The sequence below is a fragment of the Aplidium turbinatum genome, chromosome 7 (genome assembly GCF_918807975.1).
Source record: "Aplidium turbinatum chromosome 7, kaAplTurb1.1, whole genome shotgun sequence".
NCBI lineage: Eukaryota > Metazoa > Chordata > Ascidiacea > Aplousobranchia > Polyclinidae > Aplidium > Aplidium turbinatum.
In genome coordinates, this window is record NC_137478.1 from 4,623,273 (window position 1) to 4,635,893 (window position 12,621).

General features: G+C 35.3%; 1 protein-coding gene across 1 annotated transcript; it reads left to right on the top strand.

Moving 5' to 3' along the window:
- Positions 1–1,462: 1,462 nt before the first annotated feature.
- Positions 1,463–12,445, top strand: LOC145774870 (guanine nucleotide-binding protein G(i) subunit alpha-2-like). Its single transcript, XM_082586201.1, has 9 exons — positions 1,463–1,807; positions 3,759–3,883; positions 4,659–4,752; positions 5,136–5,240; positions 7,124–7,275; positions 8,899–9,031; positions 9,990–10,167; positions 10,723–10,847; positions 11,609–12,445. The coding sequence occupies exons 1-9, from the start codon at positions 1,715–1,717 to the stop codon at positions 11,672–11,674; spliced, it is 1,071 nt and encodes a 356-aa protein (XP_082442327.1). The 5' UTR covers positions 1,463–1,714; the 3' UTR covers positions 11,675–12,445.
- The last annotated feature ends 176 nt before the right edge of the window (positions 12,446–12,621 follow it).

Consider the following 12,621-nt stretch of genomic DNA (forward strand, 5'->3'; position numbering starts at 1 on the left):
GAACATGCAGCAACAGACAAGTTTGCCAAATACGAAAGAAGCATGGTTTAAAACTGACAAACTTTGCTGTAATTCGACACCAAAAATGTTAACTTTAGCAACAAAGGAACCATGATCATCAAGTCAAACTAGAACACCAAAGAAATTCTAGTATGACTTGATAATCATGGTCAAGTCAAAGTGTGCATCTCAAACCAAAAATAGGCCAAAACAACCAAAGCAAAATAAATTCTTTTAAATTTTTCTGAAGGCAACCCCACGGACCCCCTACTACAATTCGTAAGCTACTTCTTTGCTTTGAACTTCGCTTCTTGGAATTTTTACTTTGACAAAATTGCAAAAACATTCGCATTTTTTTTCTAGGCCCTTGCCCCTTGACCTCGGCTAACATAGTTGTAGTGACAACAATGGCAGCACATGGCTAGGGTCAATTTCTAAAATAGCTTATGGTGTTGTTTCAGTGACAATACTGTGAATACACTACTCATTGTTGTACAATGAAACATGTCAGTGATGAGAACAAAGAGAAACAATTGACAGTGATGCTGAAGAATGGTAAACTATGATGTTCTATCTGAAAAGCGGTCTCAAAAAAAGCTAGAATGAACTACAGACCTTGTGTTGTAGCCTACCTTTTAACCACGTTAGGAAAGAAAGTATATATAGGCTACAGATTATGTCAATAGAACATTTTCACATGCTTGGGGTTATTTTATGCTAAACTCAGAGAATTGAAAGATTATTTTCATACCTGAAAATCAAGTCAAACCTCATAATGAATAATAGATTGAGTTTCGCTTTTAGCAGCAATGATCTAATCATGGCTGGAGGTGTGGCATGTTTTGTCACATTTTGCAGATTTTGATCACCGCTACTGCTACTGTCTGACTGAATTTTCTAAGACTTTTTACTTTTTACCGACTCGTGATGATACAAAATCTTTTTGTTTCCTTGGTGAGGAAGTAGAAAATGAGAAAAAGTAAGTTAAAAAACGTCCAATCAGACTGTTAGCGAGTGGTCAACAGTTTGATTGAAATTTTCTGAATCAATTCATTGTTTTTGTTTTTCGACGCCTGATGATGGTAAAACCAATTTTGTCACCTGGAGAAAACAATAAAAAAAACGTTAAAATTTTGAAAATTTCATTTAGACACTTATCAAATGTTGGCAAAATTATGCAGAATGGGACAAATCAGGCCATATCTCCAGGTAGCCATTCTTTAAAAATGAATAATGTTTTAACAAAGGCTTACTGCATCATTACTCAAAATTTGAAGTTAGCGAAAAATACAACTTTAGTTCAATTTCTAAAGCTTTGCTATGTTAAAAAGAGAAAAGTGGAGAGATTGTTCTTAGGTTAGGCAGAGCAAACCTAGAAAGAACATTACAGCTAAGCTGGCAAATATGTTAGTTGTACGTAAGATAACGTTGTTTATTTTCATTTGGGCTGTTTCAGGTTCAGCACAAAACTGTTACATTGTAATTGTGCAACTGTTTATTGGCATGTGCTAACTGCTGAATGTGAAAACTTGTACTGAAGAAAGATTTGGATATCTTTCGAAGAATTTTGTTTCAAAAACGTCGCCAATTATTAAGCTGCAGTACAAGCTGAGGAACCAAAAGAAGGAGTTAGGATTTTTTTTTATCAACGATTGTTTGCAAGTCAAATATTTGAAAAGATTTTTTTTATGGTAAGGTCTCAAAACACTGCACCATGTTACGAATGGGATGCCATACATCGAAAGAGCAACTGGAAGCAGCGAACAAAAGCAAAGAAATCGACCGACTCATTAGGGGAGAGACAAAGGTAAGAGACTGTTTTAAGCTAGTTTTCACAACTTGTTTAAGTAACAACAAAAGAAAATCAAGACAAACTGTTGTCTCGCTACGACAAGAAATATTTCAAAAGGCGTTTGTGCTAAACGAGAGCTAAGAAACGACGTTGCTTCGCTCTCGACAGTTCTTGATTTCTTTAGCTTGCAGAAGCTGTAGCCTGAGTGATTTGAATTGAACCTGTCAGTCAAATCGGCAAATCGTTCTGCATCTTATTGTTCTTGACATGGCATAGATCATAGTCTTGAAAGCTACAGAAATGCCCTCACGCGGTTCTGGCAGCAGCTAGTCCGTTTGACTTGTCTTGTTCCACTCAGAATCACTAACGACACCACGATGGAACTCAGTCGTTGATTCAGCGCCATCTGCGCACTTATCTACATATTTTTTTTCTTACGTTTGATTTATTTAAATATTTCGCAGCCCACTGCATGGAAACACACTGCATTAGTCTAACATAGACAGTTCATGGATTGTCTGTCCGGTTTAAACATTCTGTACATTTCTTTATAAAATTTAAGCCATTATTCTTAAGTTATCTTTGGACATACCGACGATGGGTGTTTCAGCACAAATGTATAGCACATTAGTTAGAACAGATCGATAAATCTATTGAATAAACATCTGCTGTTTTGAATTGATGATGATCATAAATGCGTTATGCACTATCCACGTCCCACGACAACGTCCAACTTTGTTGTAGGCATCTCATAGTCTTTGTTTTCTCTTTAGCAAAGCTCTACGTTTTCGGTTACGTAATATGAGACGTCAATCAATCGTTCAATTGTGACCTTTACACAGCGAATGTTTCCAAAAATATCTGACCCTAAATAATCACAATATGTTTTCCAGACATCAAAGCAACCGTTTTTTTACATTGATTTGACGTCTGCAGACGTTGAATCAATGTAAGAAAGGATTAGTTTGCTGTTTAGTTTGTAGTGAATTTGGTCCTGAGGTGAAATACAAAGGTTTGCCGATAAAACTTACTAGACAAACTTTTCAAAACATGTGGTAGATTGTAGACAAAGCAATCCTGGGTATTGCTGTAAGTGTAAATAAAGCGTAACAAAAGTGTTGCCACGTAAAATTAAACATTCGTGCTTTTAAACGAAAAATGAGCATGAAAGGTTGCGAATTTTGTAATCGTTGTACGAAGTATCATAGACATAAAGTTGAAACAACATACTTTTAAAATTTAAAAGTCCAATATCGTCATACTCAGGCTTTAGCCCGGTGGTTGAAGATTTAGAGTAAACGGAAAAGCAAGGAAGCCAATCTTCGTGTCCACTTTTATGCATGTCTTTGAGTGTGCTGCCAAATACACAGTCGCATGCTCTTAGGTGGTGTCGAACCGGAGCACTTTCGAGTGCAGTAATAATGTTTTCATCATTCGGCTATGCAGCTCGGCCCTCTTTCCCTTAGCATCTTGTAAAAGATTACAAGGCTACAAAAATAAAACAATAACAATTTCATATGTGAGAAAAATTGTGCAATTAGTTTACATTCATAAATTTTTCTGCAAGTAATTTACGTTTCTTTAACCGTTTGTTTACCGGTGTTCTTCATATTGTAATTATTGCTGTTTTTGCAACTTAGTTTGTATCAATGTAATACTGTGATTAACTGCTATATGCCCACATTGCACATATAGGGTGTCTAACCAATTAGCAAAATCTATCTGCAGACGTTGAATCAATGTAAAAAGGATGAGTTTTGTTGTCTGGGAAGCAGCTCTGAATGACCAACATGCGGTTTTAACATTTAAGAAGTTTAACCATGTAATTAACCAATCAAAAAATTAAAGGCAAATATGAAAGTGTCTACACATACACCGATGTTTTCGAACACTGACCATCTATGACTGACACAGCTATAAGTTTAATGACTCTACTACTGTGATTGATTGTTTTTTGTGTGCTTAGGGTTTTCGTGACCAAATTAAGCTGCTTTTGCTTGGAGCAGGAGAGTCTGGTAAGAGCACTGTTGTGAAACAGATGGTGATAATCCACAAGGACGGCTATCAGCAACAGGAAAGAATGAAATTTATGTAAGAATTTAGTTGTGTTTAATTTTGTATCAGATTTACGATGTCACGATATCAATACATTTTTATCCGACTCTGTGGTGTATCAACCAAATTTAGAAGACTCGACAGAAGAAGAACACCCGACTTATTCTGACTCTGAACACAATCGCTACTGTTTTTAAAGTCTTTGATGTGACCACCCAATCTGGAATTGATCTCAGATGGGGCGATTGCTCTTTCTAAAACACAGAAAAGTATCTTCATTCATGGTATATTTTCAAGGTCGGATAAATGTATCCCTATAGCAAATACCAATGAATTGGTTTTTTTTTTTAACTAGAATGATATTACTGTTTATATAGTACCCAAGAAGTACAATATAGCATGGGCATCAGTTAGATGTTTTTTGATAAGAGCTTTGTAGTGATTGCCAATAAGATTGATTGTGAACTTGCAAAGTTAGGGATTCTAGATCATAGGGATGAAAAACTACACCCGTTTATGGTTTATCTGCCACACTAGAAGGGTTACGTTTTTTCTGATTTACAAAATATTGTACTTTTATGGATTACATCATAAAAGTAGTGAAGTTGGTTTTTAGTAATTAAGTTTTTTTGTTAAAAGAAAGCTTGTGACAAAATGTAAAAAAACTGGCATTTGACTCTTCTAATGTTGAGGAAAAGCGGAGCTGCGGTTTTCATAATGCAATCTCCCTATTGTGAAACAAACATGCAAATGCCCTCACAGAGCACAGTGGAAATCTTTAATTCAAACTCCCGTTTTGTTTCTTTTATAGACCGGTTGTTCACCGTAATGCTTTCCAAAGTTTGCTTTCCTTGGTCAACGCCATGGAAGCTTTGAAAATCGAATATGAAAATGCAGAAAGTGAGGTAAGAAATTGGTCCAGTAGAAGAATACCCAACATACACAATTTTCGTAAACAAGATCCCTAAGATCGAAACACTTGACTTCTGTCTTGCGAATCAGTACGAAGTTTTATAGTCAGGTAATTTTCTCTTTGTAGCGAGCAGAGAGCTACATGTGCTTAAGAGGTTACTGATGTTTTGTTTTCATTCACTAATTACAAATATTTAAAAAATAATGCTGTTTGGCTCTGAGCTAGACTGACCGTAACAGTTCTCATCTTTGTCCTGGATGTAATCATTGCGTGAGTTTTTTTATCCTGATATTACTCATTTAAAATGTACGTGGGCATTTGATCCTGGTATTACTCATTAAAAATTTTGTAAGTTACAGTTCAATTTCATTACAGAAAGATGCCAAAGTGGTATTGGGAGCTGCAGACTCAAATGAAAGAGTCATTTCGCAAGTTCTCGGTGAGGCCATGAAGCGATTGTGGCAAGATAAAGGAATCCAGGTACCTACTGTGTTACAGTGTTACATCATAAAGTATAATTCTTATACTCTTTTGCATTTATCTAATTAGAAACAGAATTTTGCATATGCACAAATTGCTTTAATAGACATAGCACTTACAATAAAGCATAATAAACACTTATTATTATGATGCAATTATTAGCTAAGCAATTCAACAATGGACAAACTATCATCAAAGTTTCATGGTACGACCGAACAAAGATTGCGAAGTTTTTAACCAAATGACCAGAGTCGGTTTATGTTGAACAAGAATCTTAAGCCACTGTGTTGACTGTTGATACTTGTTGATGGTTCTGCTATTAAATTTGTTATCATCTACTAATGTCCTCACTTCGAATTATGTTTAGTTAGCATTTAGGCCACTTAACCTAAAAATGAAGCTCTGCTGTTTGCAAAAATAAATCAGACAATTATATAAAATGACATTTCGCGCTTCCAGTGCACAAGTAAGGTTCATGTTGTATAGAGCAGGCTATGTAGCTTTGTGAACAAAGCATATAGTTTCAGTTACAGTTTTAAAAATAAAACTTAGTTTTTCTTGCAAATTTGAAAACGCAGTCTTTGCAATGTTTGTGTAGTGTTATCAAAATATCCGGTCTAAAGTCTTTTGTGATGAATACAATACTGTATAGCTAAGGTAGAAGAATAACATGACTATGGATAATCTGATGGACTACCAGGCTATGTCCAAAAATAGTCTTCAGTAACACAATAACTTGTCATGGTAGCTACAGCCATGGCTGCAGCGTAATCTGAATGAAACAACATCTCCAGCAGCTTTCTTAGTTTTGGATTTACAATTTTTTATTTTAACTTGGTCAATGTGTATCATGAATATAGTCGTTTGAGCAATTCTCTTTCACTGTGTGCAATATAACTAAGCCGTTTTTACTATCGAAGCCTTTCATGGCGCATTTAATTTCGCTTCATGCTCTTCGCCTTTGTCTGGACGGGCTCTATGAAGAAACTGAGGAACAATGTTTACAATAACAATTGCAGTATGACAGAAATTATGCAGAGATAAAGCGATTACATAAGAAAACAATAATCCAATATTGACTTTTGAAATTTAGTTTAGTTCAATTTGTTTTAATTTCTGACCATCACAACGAAAAACAATATATGCGGAGGTCGAAAAAAGATAGAAGCGACAAAACGCGGACGTTATAACGTGCAATCGTGCATTATACCAAAGCAAGACAATCAGTTTAAATTACGGCACGGCCGCAACACTTCAGGAATAGTGAAGACGACAAAATGAAGCAACAACTACGAAATTAAATTAAACAAAAGATTGCGTTGCGATCTGGGGACTTTACCAATTACCAGCACTCTAAAAAGGAATAATGCCACACCTGCGAGTTGCCTAATTAAATACGCACAGCAACTTGAGTTACGAAAAACTATTACCGCACTTGAAGGGCAATAACAATGTCTGTTTCTGTAGCTCGTTGTATTCATCGCAAATATGCGTTGCTCTCATCTCTTTAGGCCTACATTGCAGTGTCAGCGCAGTCGTTTTGTGGTGCTGTCAACTGGCTTCAACTTATTTCTGCAATGTTAAATGTTCAAGAGGTTTTATATACTTCTTATAAGGTTTTCTGTACAATTTGACAGAGTTTTGAACCAGGGTCTATCGATTCAGCGCTGCAGAAGTGGTGAATGTTTTTGCTAAGCCACCAAGATAGTAAAATACTTTTTGCCAACTTAGCTTATAATTCCTTGAGTAGTAGTTGGTATAGAAAATCAATAATTGTTGTACAATGCGGCCATAAAGTGATAATTTTAAAGTACAAGTGTCAGCACAAGTGCCATCCATTGTACTACTTATTTTAAAATTAACCTGACACTTATGTGACGCAGGTTTGTTTTTCGCGGGCAAGAGAATTCCAACTTATCGATTCTGCTGGATATTTCCTGGATAAGCTCGAGAATGTATTGAAAGATGATTATGTTCCGACCCAACAAGATGTATTGAGGACACGCGTTACCACCACTGGTATCACAGAAACAAAGTAACTACTAACTTTGTCATTTCGTTGTATCTTCACTTAAACTAGAAAACCGCGAGGTTACTTAGTGCTGCCAGTTTTTTCTGTGATATACAGAAGACAGTACGGTACAGTATGTAGGCAACTTTTATTTAAGGATCTGTACTCATTTTTATCTCGAGCTTGAAAGGCAAATAAAACATCTCTCACTCACTCTCACTCCTTACATGTTTGCTTGTGTTTTTTTTTTTAATAAAGGTTTGTTTGTGCGCTAACTTTTAAAACAATTATTCTGATTTTAAGCTTGATGTCACCAAATAATTACTCTCAATAAGTTACAACGCCAAACAAGAATGGTACATTTGTGCCAAGTAACCTTGCCAGCCCATTATTACATTACAGCCTACTAGTAATGACATTTGACGAGCTCAAGAAATCGTCAAAGAGTTCAAATTATTATCACTTGATCAAATTTTTTATTTTAATATTACATTTTTTTACCTTTGATATTCCATCATCCAATGCTTCAGAATATACAGTATCTCCAGTCTCCATAGCTTGCTAAATGATAAAAATCTTGCCTGTCATCAAGTGTAATAATATGTAGTAATCGATAATTTGTAGTGTTTCTGTATGTACTAGTTGAAAAATCAAAAGTTATGGTGAAAAGTTTTTCCTATTTGTAGTAATTAATCTGTGACAACATGTTCAATTACCTAAGCAATTCAGTCTTATTTTTGCACCCTATTTGTCTGGGAGTTTCAATTCACATAGGCTACATATCAACTTAAGTTATACAGGTTGTTCATAAACTCATGTTACAACTTCAAAATGTTGAAAACTAAAATTGTAACAGCACTTTATGAACACCCTGTACAAGTTGTGTAAGTTATATCAAGATATACACACATCAGTAGTCAGTAATACTGTTATCCTATATTAGATTTTTTTATTAATTTTAAAACCAGGCATGGCCATAATAGCTTGATGTGGTCTTGCGTGGTTATTGCGCCTTCTGTACAATTCAAATGTCCGACAAATTGTGGAGTAATGAAATGCCTGTGCAATGTCTTTCTTTTCTTTCTTTTTTCATCATGTAATCCACTCGTTCGCAGTTTTATCATAAAGCGAGTTTTGAACTTCAAAGTCTTTGGTGGATCGACGCCGCAAACAATTAGATCTCAAATGGGATAGTTTTATAAATAAGCGTTTTGTTTTAACGGTAGAATAATTGCTATAATACAATCTTGGAAACTTCACATTCTTGCATGTCTACAGTGGGTCAATATTTATTAAGAGGTCACACAAAAGAATTTTGTCGATATTTCTGATTTCAACGCCAGTAATTGTGTTGGAAACTTATGTGATCTAGAAACTGCAGCCTAGATTTTTTGAAATAGAGAACATACAAATTCATTCATTCTGGCTTATGGTTCTGCGATTACTACTGAGTTTAAAGTACCCTAACGTCAAATTTAGCAGAAATAAATTCATAAAAAATGAAACAATTGAATGGATCTTGATTAGTAAGAAATGAACGCCAATCATTGACCAACCGATGGCGACAAGTAAACGAAATTGAGAAGTTAAGGCTAAGCAGATACTACTGAATCATTCATTTGGGCTTAAATTGTAATTCGTTTTTAGATTTGCACTCAAAGGCGTCAATTTTCTGATGGTTGACGTCGGGGGACAGAGAACAGAACGACGAAAGTGGATTCATTGTTTTGAGGACGTCACCGCCATCATCTTCATTGTTGCTTTGAGTGGCTATGACCAGGTAACTACAATCACGTTATATAATCGTGTAGACTACTTTGGCTAGTTAGCCTACTGCATTTTAAAACTCAAGTTGGTAAATTAAATCCAAAGTTGGTAAGTCTTCCTTTTAGCAATTAATTGTAGGCTTAGGCTATGGGTTTAAAGATTTTTTTTTCTCGAGTCGTTCACTTTTGGCGTTACATATTATGCCTCAACACCCTGCAGCTCCCTAATTAAGCTCAGATTAGCAATTGGCCCAGAAATTATCGACTAAAAGAAATAAACAAAACTATGGACTTTTTTTGCATTTTGAGCAGTAAACGTTCTCAATTTTTAAAATTCCTTCAGCTTTTTTGCTGTTTTTAACAATTATTGTGTATAGTGAAATATATTTCAATGATTTTCTAAAGAAAACTATTTGATAACTGTACGGTAATGCTCTCTTAAAGGACTTGATATGATTACTTCAGCTTGTGACGTTTGTGATATGCATGTACGATTGTACGCATGGCTGTACGTAGTGTGTCTCAAAGGATACAAAAAACCTCTTGTGCACCGAAAAAATTAATTTAAACAAAAAAAAAGTTTGACTTCGACGGGCGTCGAACCCTTGTTCTCACGAACACTATGCAGAGGATGAAACCACTGAACCAACCGTGCCAACGAGAAACTGTTGCATTCACACGGTTTTAATACAATCTTTTACCAAAATATGTAAATGAGACAGAAAGTACGTGGAAAAGAAAATTTCGCAACCGGCCCTGCGTCAAGAGCCTTTACAAGTATGCGAAACTACCAGGAATAACCAATCAAGGCTTTGTCAGTCCGAGGATAAAGATTCAAAACCAACCAACCATTCCTCACAAATTTATCCATGTTTTGTGATTTTGCTAAAGAAATACCACAATACAACTCCACACAATTTAATATCAGTTTAAAGTTATAAATAAAATTGATGCATTGTTTTGTTGGAACAGGTGCTCCGTGAAGATGCAGGAACAAACCGAATCAAGGAGTCCATGGTGTTGTTTGAATCAATATGCAATAACTCCTGGTTCTCGTCCACTTCCATGATACTTTTCTTAAACAAAAAAGATTTATTTTTACAAAAGATTGAGCACTCTCCCCTCACAATATGTTTCCCCCAATACTCAGGTGAGTTGATGGAATTGCTGCAGCTAGTTGGGTAGCCGCTTCCACCAATCATACGACATGTTTGCATTCAATCTCTGTTTGTTGGATCTAACATGCCACAACACTGCTCGATTTGTTACGTGTTGCTGAAAATGCTAACAGTGTAATACAGTATATACACACACTTTCTTACCTTTTAGGCCTATTGCCAATTGTGACCCAAAGGGTATCAAGATAGTGCATTGAAAGATAAGATATTATGTTTTTAAAAAAATTCTGTGGGACTGTTAATAACTGTTTTTAATTTGTGATTAATTGTGTCCTGTTTAGATAACTATGGGTCCTAGAAATCAATATTTTCGTATTCCAAATTTCGTAGTTTACAGCGACAACACAACAAAGCCTTAAAAATGGCAATCGCATTTATTGCATGGTCATAATGCATGATGACGATGCGACGATTTTTTTCTGTTACATGACAGAGGGTTACAGTCTCAGCAGAAAATGTAGGCAGATTATAAACGGCTATTATCTAACACACTTTGGAGTACAAACCGAATGTTTTATATTTTCCAGGGAAGAATAATTATTCAGAGGCATCCATTTTCATGAGAAAACAGTTTGAAGATCTCAACAAAAATCCTGATACAAAAGAAATCTACTCTCATTTCACCTGTGCAACTGACACACGAAATATTGAGGTGAGAATGACTACCGAACACCTGTTGCTTTGCTTAATACTGGGTCGTACCTAAACAGCAAAGCAACCGTTTTTTTACGTTGATGTGTCTACGATTGCAATGTTTACGATTGATTTGTTCACGATTGCGATCTTTACTGAAGATACATTGAAGCATTGGATAAGTTTAAGCTTAAATCGCAATAAATCTAACAGTTTAGTTTTTAAATCACGGTAACTTTAACAGTTTAGTTTTTAAATCACGGTAACTTTAAACAATTAGTTTTTAAATCACGGTAACTTTAGCAGTTCTTGCTTCAAATGGATTGAGGAAAATTGTGAAAAACGACTTGCAAAGTTCAGACGCACGTCTTACTTGCCTATTTGCAACGTTGGTTTTATGTGCTATGAGTCAACGACTGCAATCAGTTGATTTAAATCTTGCCTTCTGATTGGTTAATAAACCTCATCTGCTGCAGCAACCTATAGATTACAAATGCGCTTACCCCACTTATATGTAGCTTTCAACATGAATAAATTAAATACACCACGATTATGTTGGATTTGCGAACATCAACGATTTTGATTAAATTAATTTTGTGGTTTAACGGTAAATTGTTTTTAAATTATTGCAATCATTGAATTTCATAAGCCTAATTAAATAAAAAAAAAGTGTCGCAATTCCTCAAGGAATTTTTTCAGTGTCGATACAAATTGTGTAAACTACAGCAAAAACTGCAGTTGGCATTCTGACGTGATTTGAAAGCTAATCTACTTCCACAGGTTGTGTTCGACGCTGTGGCTGATGTCATCACCAAATCGAATATGATGGAAATTGGTTTAATTTGATCCCATCGGGAACTGGAAACTGAAAAGCTGAAATTCTCCAACATTTTCGAACAATAAATGAGCTGTTCGTTCATAGGGATCCATGAGTTGAGAAATGATGAATGATCTGCTGAAAAGCTTGGGGAAAATCATCACTTTTTGGTTAATATTACCTTGCTGGGACAAGTTAAAAAGCGTTTGGGTTTCTACAAGCAAATGCAACTTTAATGCGAATTATGGGGAATAAGTTGTAATAGGATATTCTCAGCTAGCAAAATTCGTCCGTTTTTTACATTTCGTTTATACAACGTCTGCATACGCTGAACCAATGTAAAAACCTTTGTTAGTCAACTAATCTTGGACTGACAAAGAATGTTGTGTACCAAAAGACATAGAATGTAAAACCAGCGATTTGCTAGAGCTCTGGCTTTTGTAGTACGTTTGGGTCATCAAATGAGAAGCCGCTGTTTGAATATCTACTGCAATACAATTGATATTATAGAGCTTGCTTTTACTTCAGCCCTTACCAATTTAGTTTGTCCTTAAAAATTCATTTTTACTTGATAAACGTCCTGCTTCTGAGTACAACATATTTGCGTGTTAAAGTATCATCACAGCAATTTTACGCTACCATATGTTTTTTCATTTTTCTGAAGGTCAACAAGGATAACCAAAGTAAGCAGTTATTTATAGATGGCATTGAAATTGGTGCAATTGAGTGGTTGCGATGCAACTATACACTTAGTAATCTAAACATAGGCTACACAATAACACAACTGTAGATAGGCTAGCAGCTTTTTGTAGCATCTGCCTTTTCAATTGAATTTATAGAGGTATGTTCTTTACCTTGTTATTTTTGAATCTTAATGATTATATCGTTATCGATTGCACTACAGTATAATTTGCAAGCTTTCCAATAGGCTGTAATCGTAGATAAGCAAAATGTTATTTTCTCTTCTAAAGCTGTC

Excerpts from the sequence above, each read along its gene's own strand:
- LOC145774870 (XM_082586201.1), top strand. The coding sequence starts at position 1,715 with ATGTTACGAATGGGATGCCATACATCGAAAGAGCAACTGGAAGCAGCG. Across the intron at positions 7,276-8,898 it reads ACTGGTATCACAGAAACAAA|ATTTGCACTCAAAGGCGTCA; the intron begins GTAACTACTAAC and ends ATTCGTTTTTAG. Across the intron at positions 9,032-9,989 it reads CTTTGAGTGGCTATGACCAG|GTGCTCCGTGAAGATGCAGG; the intron begins GTAACTACAATC and ends TTGTTGGAACAG.